Raw genomic sequence first — 13,970 nt, 5'->3', positions numbered from 1 at the left:
GAGACCAGCCTGAGCAAGAATGAGACCCTGTCTATACTAAAAATAAAAAAATTAGCTGGGTGTGGTGTGCACCTGTACCCAGCAACTCAGGAGGCTGAGGCTGGAGGATTGCTTGGGCCCAGGAGCTCTACCTGGGACAACAGAGTGAGACTCTCAAAAAAAAAAAAAAAAAAACAGTGGAATTTCTACTATTTGTTATGTATAAATATAAATTAAGCATAAATTGGAAGGGGAACCAAGGAGACTTAACTGTATTTTCTTTTAAGGACTCTCAGAAACAGGAAATACGGCATTGGATCACATACTGGATTTTATGTCGTCTTCACTAACTCCCAGTTTTATTTTAGAATGCTTTAGTGTGCTGTGGTTATTTAAAGTTTAAGGTATTTAAGTGAGATTGTGACTCCTCAATTTGATTTCATTTTTGCAGGTAACCTCAGGGATGGTAATAAGCACATTTGTGTCTGCTCCCATCATGTACGTTTCTGCCTGGTTACTGACCTTTCCCACTATGGACCCAAAGCCATTGGCATATGCCATCCAGAATGTTAGTTTTGATATAAGTATTATCAGCTTGGTCTCTTTGGTAAGTACATTTCATTGTAAACATGAATGGAAACCACAGAATGAGTTTTGAGAATAGCTTGGTAATAGAAAGGGATTTAAAATCTGGTTTCTTATGAAATAGAGAAAGCTAAAGCCTGCCCATAAAACACAGTATCAACCTTCCAATTAACTGAGTTTTTTTTTTTCCAGTTGGGAGTTAGAGTTGTATAGTGGACAAAGCATAAGATTTAGTCAGGTGTGGATTTGACTCCTATCAAAACTAGCCCAGGCTGGGCAAGGGCTCACGCCTGTAATCCTAGCACTCAGGGAAGCTAAGGTGGGAGGATTGCTTGAGCTCAGGAGTTTGAGACCAGCCTGAGCAAAAATGAGACCCCCCTCTCTACCAAAAATAGAAAAAATTAGCCAAGCATGATGGCACATCTGTAGTCCCAGCTGCTCAGAAGGATCACCTGAGCCCAGGAGATTGAGGTTGCAGTGAGCTATGATGACACCACTGCTCTATACTCAGGGCAATGGAGCAAGATTGTCTCAAAAACAAAAAAAGAAAAAAAAACACAGAAAACAGGCCGGGCGCGGTGGCTCATGCCTGTAATCCTAGCACTCTGGGAGGCCGAGGCGGGCGGATTGTTTGAGCTCAGGAGTTCGAGACCAGCCTGAGCAAGAGCGAGACCCCATCTCTACTAAAAATTAGAAAGAAATTAATCAGACAACTAAAAATATATATAGAAAAAATTAGCCGGGCATGGTGGCACATGCCTGTAGTCCCAGCTACTTGGGAGGCTGAGGCAGGAGGATTGCTTGAGCCCAGGAGGTTGAGGTTGCTGTGAGCTAGGCTGAAGCCAATGGCACTCACTCTAGACCGGGCAAAAGAGTGAGACTCTGTCTCAAAAAAAAAAAAACAGAAAACAAACAAAAAACCCAGCCCTATCACAAACTAGCAATATGTCTCTAAGCTTCCATTTTCTCAGCTATAAAATAAAGATAATTTCACATATTTCCATGGGTTGTTTTAGGGATTAAATGAGATACATGAAAAGCATTTTGCAAATGATGAATCACTATACAAATGCTAGCTGTTGTAGAATCATGGGGTCAGAAGGGATCTCTGGAATTAAGGCCAACTGCTTATTTAATGTTAACAAAACTTTAGGTTACTTTTCAAATTGGATATATCTAGCTCAAATTAAATAGTTAAGCATTTGACAACTAGAGTATCTTACAGATCAAGTTGCCTATTGAATTCAAACAGTATTCTGACTGGAAAAAAAGGCAACGTTTACAGGTAAAGGAAAGGGGATAGGGATGAATATGTATATTGGCAACAAATAAATGGATAATTAATGTAATTTTTAAGAAATTCCACCTCTGTCACATATTCTTAAAATCTATGTCCATTGGTAGATAAGAGAGCAATTTGGGGAAAGAGACTATATAAATTTCAATTGGCAGTGAGGACAGAAAGAAGGAAATCAACTAGGATACTTACCTGGCCACTATGTAGGTGGAGTAGAAACCCAGATCTCTTAAATACGTGGAACATAAGACAATTAGTCTTAGGGTGGGTGGTGTGTGTTGTTTGAAGTAAGACAGCCTGGAATTTAGATATCTCATGAGCCAATATAGTGGGAATCAAAAAGGAAGAACTTAGAATAGGGCATTATAACTGTATCTCCCACTAAAGCTCTTTTCCTGATTAGTTGCCTATGACCCTGTGACCCATCCCAGCTGCTGAATGTAGGTGTAGTTAGAACATGGCCCTGGCCAAGGTATTAGTTCTTAAAGATCCTATAATTTTTGGACAGTTAATTTGCTATGGGATCTCTCCATACTTTTTATTTTACTTTGGATATAGTAATTTACCTCTTTGGAACTAGACAGGTCAAAGTAAATAAAATATTGGAATTTTTTCTGAATCAAGACCAAGAGGATTCTTTAAAGAGGCTAATCAATGTGTTATTTAATAAGTAATTATACTGATTAAGAAACATGAATAACTTTTGAACCTTTTGTCTTCAAGATCTGGTCTCTGGCTATTCTTCTTTTGAGTAAGAAATATAAACAGCTTCCTCATATGCTTACAACTAATTTACTCGTTGCTCAGGTTAGTAAACCTACAGATATTTATAACTATGTTCTTCTCATGGATTATTATACTATAGGAGAAAATTACTTTGCTCGGTTTTTCCTGTTATAAAGTCCGGAGTATTACCAAATTAGTCAATTACAATTTGATTACAATTGGTTTATGCCTAATATATTAAATATTGCAATAGGTCTTGAACTATCTAAAGTTGAGGCTAATGATGGCATTTGATGATAACTCTGCATTTTTAATAGAAATAAATGAATCATTAAAAATTGAACTCTCTCACAATCTTATTTTTTCTAGTTAAACTTTGCATGTCTCAAATTATAATGGAAAGAAGTTTAGCATTTTCTATGCTAAATTTACTATTACTAAATACAGGGATTAGGTTGCTATTTAGAATGTACTCATTATCTGTTTTGATTGAATATGTACATTGTTAAAGACTCTGTATAAAAGGGCTTTTTATCATAAAGCTTGAAGTTTTAGTATAACTAGGATGTAATTGTTGATAATTAGCAATAATTTAAAATGAGTAATTATATTTGCTATTAATAAAACATGAGTATAACTGGCTATTAATAGTTATTGTCTGTGATAATATTGAATTATATGGTTTTCTTAGCTATTTAAAAAGTCTTTTAATAATTTTCTTTTTAGTCTATTGTCTGTGCTGGAATGATGATATGGAATTTTGTTAAAGAAAAAAATTTTGTTGGACAAATTTTGGTGTTTGTTCTATTATACAGCTCCCTCTATAGCACCTACCTGTGGACAGGTAAGTTGGATTGTGAATGGAAATTGAGGTCTGTTCCCTTCTCCCAACCCCAGAAACCCTCAACTTCTAGTTATCTATTTGAAATCTGTAGTACAGGATCATGGCATTCACTCCGGCAGTTATGCCCACCAATAGAGGCAGTCTGCAAAGCTGAGCTCTCTTCCTGATGTACTCTATTTCTGCCTGGGCTCAGGACCTTGTGGAGTCACATGGTTCTTTTCCTCAGAGTCTTTGGCTCTAGGCCACTGTCAGCACTCCCCTTTGGAGACAAGAAGAGGGCAGGCACTGGAGGCAGGTGGAGAAATGAGGGAATGGGCAGAGATGCATGAGGTATGTCCCAGAGCTCACTATTAGAGTCCTACTGAACAGAAAAATTCTGGCTCTGCAAATTACTTAACTTTTGGTGAAACCTCAGTTTCCTCATCTGTAAAACTGGGTTACAGTACCTTATAGGGTTATTTTAGGGATGAAATGAAATATGAGTATTTATATCTGGTACATGGCAGGCATTCAACAAATGGCACTGTATTAGTTATTAAACAAGAGGAAAAGAGGTAGTGTGAGAACAAGAAAACTAGGAGAATAAAAGGGTATGGAAATAGAAGAGAACCCAGCAAGAAAGACTTTCTCATTTCAATTGGCTCCAATAAGGATATTTAAAATATTTTAGCATATTGCTATTTTGAAGTATAATATTTATTTGAATGCATACATTCTGGTATGTTTGTGAAAAATTCTGTCTGGCTGTTTTGTATTCATACCATAAATTTGAACCTGTAAAATGGCACATAGAAGGAAATTGTAGAATGGTAGGAGGCAAGTGGCAGGAAGTGGTTACAAAGGATAGACCTTTAATTTCATGCCTTCAGGATCAAAAGCAAGTCCCATCTAAGTCAACAGCCTTTTGAAGTGAAGCAACAATGTGGTAAGGAATTATGGAATCAAAAATTCAGCGCAAACGGAATGTGGTTTGTGCTTCTTAAAGGCAAGTACACCTTGCATAGCATGAGAGTTTTCATGAGATGTTAAGTTAAAAAAGCCTAAAGACTTTATATTGATTGGATCAAGTTGGTCCAAATATAGATGGACCAACTTGATCTCTAATAACTAGGTTTATTCAGGTTAACTTTATAATAAGTAAGACAGCAGCAAATAGATCAACATATCAAAAAGCCCCATGCCTCTCTAAAACCCTCTTCAAGCATCTGTGCCAAAATCTACTTAAAGAGGTTGTACTGAAATCTCTAACTGTCGTAAAGGTACTCTTCAACCTTCAGATTATTAGGATCCAACAGAATTTTAGAACTAAAAGTGTCATTTTAAATCATATTGTTCAGCCATTTTTAATTTGACTCATTTACATACCATCCTCTCAATTTTTGCCATATCTGCATACCACTTGTTTTTTTTCCTTAAATTTGACTCATTTTTTCCCCTTAATCAATCGAGCCTTTATCAATAAAATCCCGGGTTTCATATGCTAATTAAATTTTAAAATGCACGTTAAAACAAATGCATAACTAGTCAAAAAATTTTCACCTTTGTGCCACCTATGGTCTCTATACTTTAGGAAATACCGGTCTAGTTTTAATCCTTTGTTTTGCAAAGTGGGAAATAGGCCCAAAGGGTTAAACTGACTCCAGCAGGAGCTCCCACAGCCTCCTAAGCAAGAGATCCAGGGACAGATAAGAGTCTGCCTTTTAGTATATGCTTCTTTTCATGAGGCAGGAATGATGAACACTAGAATTTTAAAGACTGCCCTTGGCTACTGTAACACATATGGCACACTTCTGTGGTGGTTACTTATTTCCCTTGTGCTTTGAAAACCTGAAACTGTAGAGTATACAAATGTATCGAGGGAGGAGCAATTCTCAAGGGCCTCAATTTTTTCTTTTTAAAGTAATTCTAGCACAGTGTTACTCAATCTGTATAATATTAAATCTAAGTATGAATTCTTTATGTACAGCTAATATATAAACTATAAAAGCAAAGCAAATTCAGATTCTATTCAAACAAAACTACAAATCCAATAATTCTAATCAGCAACATTATTTAACATTACAAAGGATTTTGTTTTGCTAATGTAAATCACTGCTTGAAATGTAAAATGGAATTTACTTCTCTGCTATGGCTTTTTTGAGTTTGGCTTGCCTTCACCCCACATACATAGAAATATACAGGGTAATGGCCTGGTTATCACTGCTTTTATTTCACAGAACTTTCATTTGGACTGTATGTTATGAATTTGGCCTTCACTTGTCTCAAACTTAATATAAAACCAATGTAAGTTCTGAAATCCAGAGACTGTACCTTGGTTAAAAGGTGGACACAGTGACTATCATTGAAAATAAACGAAAAAGACTTAAAATTTCTCACAGAAACTTCTAGATCCTGAAGAATATGTCTTAGGAACCCCAGGGGTCCACAGATCCGAGTTTGAGAAACACTGATAGAGTTAAAGAACTTGTGTCAGAAGGCTGGATTTCTAGTCCCGCTCTGCCCTCTGCTGGCTGTGTGACTTGGGCAAACCCTTGTATATAAAATGAAGGAGTTCTAAAACAGAGGTCCCTTCCAACCTTCAAGTTCTAAGATTTTATAGCTATGTAGAATTTATTAAATAAGATGTTACATATAAATAATTACATACAAAGTATAAGGAAAGTTCAAAAACATTTGTGTTTGTATTAAGTTCATAATGTATTTGTATTAAGCACCATCATTTCACTAGTGTATTTTCTAAAAACATTACTCATATAAAGAATTGCTTATACTTCTTAGCATGGGCACAATGAGGTTTTTATTTTTATAACTGTTCTGTATACAGTAAAAATTTTTTTCAATTATACTGAGATTCCAAACACATAAGTCAAAATAATAAAATGATTAGGGCTTTTGGAAAAAAGTCCTCACAGATGAAACAAGAAGATTTGAGTAAAAGAAATAATATAGGAGGGAAAACATGAATGATTTTGAATTGAGAAAACTTGTTTCAAAATATTGGGGACAGCATTGGTTTAAAAGGAGTAAATTCTAGGGCAAAAACTATAGACTACTATTGAAATAAATTTGGTTTTTTAAAAAAAGGAAGTAAAGTTCCAAAAAGAAAAAAAAGGAAATAAAGTTCCAGACATTGTTTTCCCTTCTCTTCCTAAGTATATGAGTCAAAATGACTTAGCTAGCTGTTAATATCTCAACGGAACACAGAAAGCAAAATGGTTGTAAGAGAAGTCTACAAGCATGAATAAACACACCAGATGTGTCCTAGAAGATGGGATCCTAACATAATTACATAACCCTTATGCCACTGGCCATATCTAGGACTACCTAAAATTAAAAATTAAAAATAAAAAAACCTGACACTGTAGAAAAGAATTTTTCTGAGCAACAAGCCATGTTGTTAAAAGACTACTACTGAAATAAATTTGGTTTAAAAAAAAAAAAAAAGGAAATAAAGTTCCATGAGATCTGATTACTGTTGAGTAATTATCTCTCTTTCAATCTTTATTTCTTGTTCTTAGGCCTCCTAGCAATTTCTCTGTTTCTTTTGAAAAAGCGAGAGAGGGTACAAATTCCTGTTGGAATCATCATAATATCTGGCTGGGGGTAAGTTGGTAGTGTTCTGTTTGCTTACCTGTTTCTGTATACACAGTTACTATTCATTCTCTCTTTTTCTCTCTCATTAACACTTGCTATTACAGAATCCCTGCTCTCCTTGTTGGTGTTCTTTTGATAACTGGAAAACACAATGGAGATAGCGTTGACTCAGCCTTCTTTTATGGAAAAGAGCAGGTCAGAAGAGTTCATTGGCAATTCTGTTCTTGAGAATGTTTCTTTTTCGCTTGTTAATGTGCCTTTCTATACATTAAAATTAACTTTGAAAACCTATTTCAACTTATTGCATATCATACTGGTGATCCTAGATCACTTCGTCACACCTCAAAATGTGGTAAACATTTTGCATGTCTAAATCTATTTTTAGCTGAAGATTTCTAAATGCTTGAAACTTAAGAGCCTTCTTCAACACGGTTATGAGTTCCGTTTTCACTACTGGAGGGAAGAGTGATTAATTTAAAGCCATTTAATAAGTTAGCAGTAATAATAAAGGTCAAATTCTTGCCTCTTAATCCTATCATAAGTATAAATTTCAGAACAAAAAGTGTCTAGGGAAAAGTGTGCTGGAAAAGCTATAGAGTAGGAAGCTTGTAGGACCTGCTGAATTCTTTAGGGCTAGGGCCCAAAGATGTGTATGTTTAAAAAAACCTCTCCAAATAATTTTGATTTCTTACCATTTTTTTTCTGTTTTGCAATTTTGAATTTTATGGAGTTTTTGTGAGAATAAGTACGATTATACACATAAAAGACTGAGGCTAGTGTTGGCAACTAGTTAGTGCTCGATAAATATTAACTATAATTATTTATGTTTAGTATCATTGCCATAAAAAAATCTCTAGTTGACTGAAGTACTCTTGAACTATATATTAAAGTGAGCAAAAACTTATAAGTAAAGGTCTGTAAGAAATCATTTAACTTACTTGTAAAGGAAACTAATGGCTGTATTGGTGACCAATTGCTGTACAATGAAAGAAGCATCTAGAAAACTTATGATTACAAGCAAACCGTAATTTCTCTACAAGTAACTTAGATTCTTTACATATGCTTACACTGTTTAAAGAACCACTGTTCTAGAGAATTTGAAGCTGTGGAGTTGTATTTTCTATTAAAAAAGTGCCCTTAACCTACTCTACTATGATTTTCAAGATGGGGTTGCGAAAGTGGCCTAACGACTTTTTCTCACAACAGATGATCACCACAGCAGTAACCCTGTTCTGCAGCCTTCTGATAGCCGGGGTATCACTCATGTGCATGAACCACACCACCCACGCAGGAAGCTATGAAGGTTTCGACCAGTCTCAGAGCCACAAAGCAGTGGAGCCTGGAAACACTGCTTTTGAAGAGAGTCCAACACCAGTAAATGAACCAGAACTTTTTATAAGCTCTATCCCAGAAACAAGTATGATTCTTAAAGAAACTGTTACATGCCTTTATAGCATATATCCTAAATGTTTTGTTTAAGGGGACTTCCTTGAACTATTTTGAATATCATAGCTGTCTGTCAAATGAAGAACTTGAATCATAGTCAGTTATAAAGCTTGCAAAGTCATTCATTAGATTTTTGTGTATAAGTCTTTTTGTGAGGATGATCTTTGGTTAAATCCTAAAACTTCCTCAGACCTGAGAGTTTAGAAAAAAGTAACAACTGAGAGAAGGCCCTTCCTAGGAAACTATAAGCATATACAATTGTTTACTCAACAACATCGTATGAGGCAAGCGCCACCAATAAAACGAACTAAAGGAAGCCTAATTGAGCCCAGGTTAATAATAAAGTCAAGTGTTGGCAGGCTATAGTCCACAGGCCAAATGTGGCTCACCACCTGTTTTGTATGGCCCACTGGCTAAGAATGGTTTTTACATTTTTAAAAGGTTGAAGATAAAAGAACAAAAATATTTTGTAACTCTTGAAAACTATATGAAATTTAAATTTCATGCCCATAATTTTATTGAAACATAGCCATGCTTATTCATGTATTATCTATGGCTACTTTCGTGCTGTAATGGCAGAGTCATTGCACAGAGACTGAGCAGCCTGCAAAACCTAAAATATTATCTGGCCTTTTATAGAAAATGTTTGCCAATCTTTGGCATAAGTGAAAATATGATCCTACCTAGTAACTTTGTTAATGAGTATTAACAATTATGGGGTTTGCTTCAATTCCTGAAGGGAACTCGGCAATAGAGTACGTATTTTGGATTCATATGCATGTGGAGATTGTTTCACAGATACTCAAAAATCTGGGAAGCATAAATGATGGTACCTATTTTGTTTAGTAAGTCTATGGAGTAGAAGGATGGTTAATCTCAAAACTATTTGTTGTAAATATCAATAAATAAAAGATAAAAAAGAGAGTGAAACAAGATAGAAGATTAAAAAACATTTTAATATCTTTACCTTAAAAGAAATATAATCCACAAATCTTGCTATCTTATATTGCCTTTCTTCCTCCCTCTCTTCCTTCCTCCATCCCAAACTAGAAGTATGTAACCCAGTGGTTAAAAACATGGATCTGGAGCCAGACTACCTGGGTTCAAATCCTAAGTCCATGATTTGCTACTATTTGATCTTGGGCAAGTTCCCTGTGCCTCAGTTTCCATATCTGATGACAATACCTACCTCATAGGAATACAAGTAGATAAAATGATGTAACATATGTAAAGCTAGCACATAGTAAGTATAATGTGTTAGCTATTATAACATTTTATTGTAAAAAGAAGACATCCTTACAGTAAGGAATTCAAATACTATTCTAAAAGACTATAAAAAGAGAAGCTAAAGTCTTCCCCTCTCTTACCCTCAGTCCTTCTCCCTAGAGGTAACCACTTTTTATAGTTTTATGTATCACTCAGACATTTTATTCATTTTTCTTTTATTTATTTACCCATGCATAGAATCATGCAATGCATAATGTCCTACAACTCAGGCAGAGATAATGAAGTATGAGTGGTCATTTTTTCTGTTTAGGGAATTGTAAGAGGTTCAGTAAGGCTTGAGCTCAGGGTGCATCTGGGGAAGAGGTCAAGAGAAAGCCGGGAAAATAAGCAAATACAAAATGCCATGCTAAAATGTGAAAGTTTTGTCCTGGGAGTAAAGGGTTATATTAGCAGTTTTTACAATAGGCCGGGCCTGACCCAGGGTGTATTAGGGCAGTAGCAGTGGGTTGAACAGGCAGGGCTGTACTCAGGAGAAGCTGTATTGACAAAGTTTGGTAATTGGTAGGAAGCTGGGTGAGGACTAAGGGAGGAACTCAAGATAACATCTGGGAATCTGGTTTAAATGAATGTGTAATTATGGGGCTATTAACTAAGAAGGGGAATTCAGAGAGGACAGATTGTTAGGGGAAGGCAATGAGCTCCACTTTGAGCCTTCTAAGTTTGAGATGCATGAGACACCAAGGACACATTCTAGTTTCTCAGTGTACCTCTTAAAATAGGATGGTCAGAGCTAAATATAGTATTCCAGTTATCACAGTCCTTAGCACGTAGTAAGCATTCAATGTTTGTTGAATGTTTGTTGACTGAGTGAAGAATAATATTAAGTAAAGGGAATAAGGTAGGATATTTAGAATTAATAAAGGTTAACATGTCATATTTGCATCATTTTTCCTTTTTAAAAGAAATAAAAATTACCAGTAAAGTTGAAATCTTTGTACCCTACTCCATTCCTGCTAACCCTAGAGGTAAGCACTATTATAAATTTGGACTGTATTATTTCAGAGCAAGGTTTTATTATACTTTCACAATATTTATATTTTTCCATCAACAATATAATATATTATGGTTTTTTGGGTTTTTTGGTGGAGGCTTTTGAGACAGGGTGTTGCTCTGTGACCCTGGGTAGAATGCAGTGGCATTATCACAGCTCACTGCAACCTCAAAGTCCTGGGCTCAAGCAATCCTCCTGCCTCAGCCTCCCAAGTAGCTGGGACTAGAGGCAGTCGCCATCATGCCTGGCTAATTTTTCTATTTCTTTTGTAGAGACAGGGTCTTGGTCCTTGTTCAGGCTGGTCTCAAACTCCGGGCCTCAAGTGATCCTCCAGCCTTGCCTCCCAAAGTGCTGGGATTACATGCGTGAGCCACTGCGCCCGGCCCTTTTATATGTTTTCTCAACAATTTTGTCTTAGCTGATTTAAACTTTCAAGTTTCTGAACAGAAGAGAGCTGGGCCAGATAATCTCTTTATTTTCTATTATTCTGTGGTTCTATTTTAACCTTTCGATGCTATCTTTATATTAAATTTAGAAAGACATTTATAATAACTTTATTATAGATCATACCTTTTATACTTGGAAATCCTTTTAGTTTTAAGAACATCACTGAAGAATTTAAGCACATTATCAATGAAAGGCTCACAGCCTAAGAATTATTCATTTTTCTAGCATATTTAAATTTTAATAGTTTATCACAAAAGTTATTATTTTATTATAATTCACGTCAAGAAGCACCATGTCTATGTATGTGTGAGATGTTTTAAAGGACACTGCATGCAGTTCTCTGACTATATGGAGGAAAAATTATAGCCCTGTAGAAATATGTCAGTGTAAATTCTGTAAACCAATCTACCTATAAACCAAGAGATTTTTAGCAGTATATAGTTGAAAAGACAAAAGCATGTAATTGTTTTATTGCATCTTATAGACTAGTAGGAGACAGGTCTTGAAAGAAATGAGGGTTTAAAGAACAGAAAATGGGACATTTATTTTTATAAGAATTTTATTTTTAATTGATGCATAATAATTATATGTATTTATAGGGTACAATGTGATATTTTGATATAGGTATACATTATATAATGATCAAATCAGGAAAATTAGCATATCCATCACCTCAGACACTTATGATTCCTTTGTGATAAGAAATTCAAATCCTTTCTTCTAGCTATTTTGAGATATACAATATCTTACTGTTGACTATAGTTCCGTACCATGCATGCAAACAACAGAACTTCATAACTTTGTACCCATCGACCATTCCTCTCATGGCCCCCTGTCCCTGGTCTCTGGTAACCACTGTCCATCCACTACTTCTATGAAATCAACTTTTTTAGATTCTGCCTATAAGTGAGAACGTGCAGTATTTGTCTTGTGTCTGGCTTATTTTACTTAACATAATGTCCTCCAGGTTCATCCATGTTATTACAAATAGATTTTATTCTTTTTATGGCTGAATAGTATTCCACTGTGTATATATACTACCTTTTCTTTATCTATTCATCTGTTGTTGAACACTTATGTTGATTTTGTATCTTGGCTATTGTGAATAGTGTTGCAGTAAACATGGGAGTGCAGGTATCTCTTTGACTTACTGATTTTATTTTCTTTTGATATATATACCCCACATTGGGACTGCTAGATCATATGATAGTTTTATTTTTAATTTTTTGAGAAGCATACTGTATTTCATAACGTCTACACTATTTTACATTCCCACCAATAGTGTGTAAGGTTCCCTCTTTTCCAAATCCTCACTAACACTTGTTATCTTTTGTCTTTTTGATAGTAGTCATTCTTACAAGTATGAGGTGATATCTCATTGTGGTTTGGGTTTGTATTTCCCTGATAATTAGTAATGTTGGGCATTTTTTCATATACTTGTTGGCCTTTTGTGTGTCGTCTTTTGAGAAATGTCTATTAAGGTCTTTTGCCCCTTTTTAATTGGGTTATTTGGTTTTTTGCTGTTGAGTTGCTTAAGTTCCTTATATAATTTTGATATTAACTCCTTATCAGATGTATAGATGGCAAATATTTTCTCCCATTCTGTAGGTTGTCTCTTCATTCTGTTGTTTCCTTTGCTATGTAGAAGCTTTTTAGTTTGGCGTAATTCCATTTGTCTACTTTTGCTTTTGTTGCCTGTGTTTTTTGAGGTATTATCCAAAAAATCCTTGCCTAGTCCAATATCATGAAATATTTCCTCTATGCTTTCTTTTAGTGGTTTCATAGTTTTAGGTCTTATATTTAAGTCTTTAATCCATTTTTTATTGATTTTTATATATGGTGAAAGATAAGAGTTCAGTTTCATTCAAGTGCATATAGATATCCAATTTTCCTAGCATCATTTATTGAAGAGACTGTCCTTTCACCAATGTGTGTTTTGGCACCTTTGTAAAAAATCAGTTGACTATAGATGCATAGATTTATTCCTGGGCTTTCAATTCTGTTCCATTGTTGTATATGTCTGTTTTTATGCCAATACCATGCAGTTTTGGTTACTGTAGCTTTGTAGTATATTTTAAAGTCAGGTAGTGTGATGCCTTTAGCTTTTTTTCCCCCCCTCAAGATTACTTTGGCTATTCTGGGTCTTTTGTGGGTCCATGTGAATTTTAGGATTGATTTTTTGTTTCTGTGAAAGATGTCATTGGTATTTTGTTAGGGATTGCATTGAATATGAAGAAGTGATTTTGAGCTGCACTCAAAAGAAAAGAGGATTTAGATGAATTAACAAAAGTGGGAATTCTATATTTGTCAGCCTAGGCCTAGAGACTCAAGTAAACATGGGGTTTGTGGAGGACCCTAAGGAATTGTCCTGAAATAAAGGAAGGCTTTTTGTTAAAAAGTAGGGATGGTTGGATAAGGAAGAGCAAGTCCAAGTCATAGAGAGCTTTCATATTCAGGCCAAAGAGTTTGAATTAGTGCATGTTTTTAAAGAGTGATGAAATAAAAGCTGTATTTTTAGGAAAGTGTTTGAATTTTTAGTTCCCAAAGTACAGTGGATACTAATAAAACAGCATGGATGAAAACATTTTTCCTTTCCTCATACAAGGAGATGATACTGTAAAGGAGCTAATCCTTTGTCTGGCACTCTTTACATGTTAACTTCTATATAAGCACATTTTTTTTTTTGAGACAGAGTCTCACTCTGTTGCCCTGGCTAGAGTGAGTGCTGTGGCGTCAGCCTAGCTCACAGCAACCTCAAACTCCTGGGCTCAAGC

At 35.3% G+C, this 13,970-nt stretch overlaps 1 protein-coding gene across 1 annotated transcript in view; it reads left to right on the top strand.

Moving 5' to 3' along the window:
- GPR155 (G protein-coupled receptor 155) overlaps window positions 1-13,970 on the top strand; it is a 44,512-nt gene that overhangs the window by 14,994 nt on the left and 15,548 nt on the right. The window contains exons 5-10 of the mRNA XM_012650689.1: window positions 431-586; window positions 2,585-2,668; window positions 3,314-3,431; window positions 6,950-7,034; window positions 7,130-7,220; window positions 8,232-8,442. Of these exons, the coding sequence (XP_012506143.1) occupies window positions 431-586; window positions 2,585-2,668; window positions 3,314-3,431; window positions 6,950-7,034; window positions 7,130-7,220; window positions 8,232-8,442 (745 nt within the window). The remainder of the gene's footprint in view (window positions 1-430; window positions 587-2,584; window positions 2,669-3,313; window positions 3,432-6,949; window positions 7,035-7,129; window positions 7,221-8,231; window positions 8,443-13,970) is intronic.

This window comes from Propithecus coquereli, unplaced genomic scaffold (genome assembly GCF_000956105.1).
Source record: "Propithecus coquereli isolate 6110/MARCELLA unplaced genomic scaffold, Pcoq_1.0 Scaffold34, whole genome shotgun sequence".
Lineage (NCBI taxonomy): Eukaryota > Metazoa > Chordata > Mammalia > Primates > Indriidae > Propithecus > Propithecus coquereli.
The sequence above is the reverse complement of the archived record's forward strand: the minus strand, read 5'-3'. Positions and strand labels throughout refer to the sequence as shown.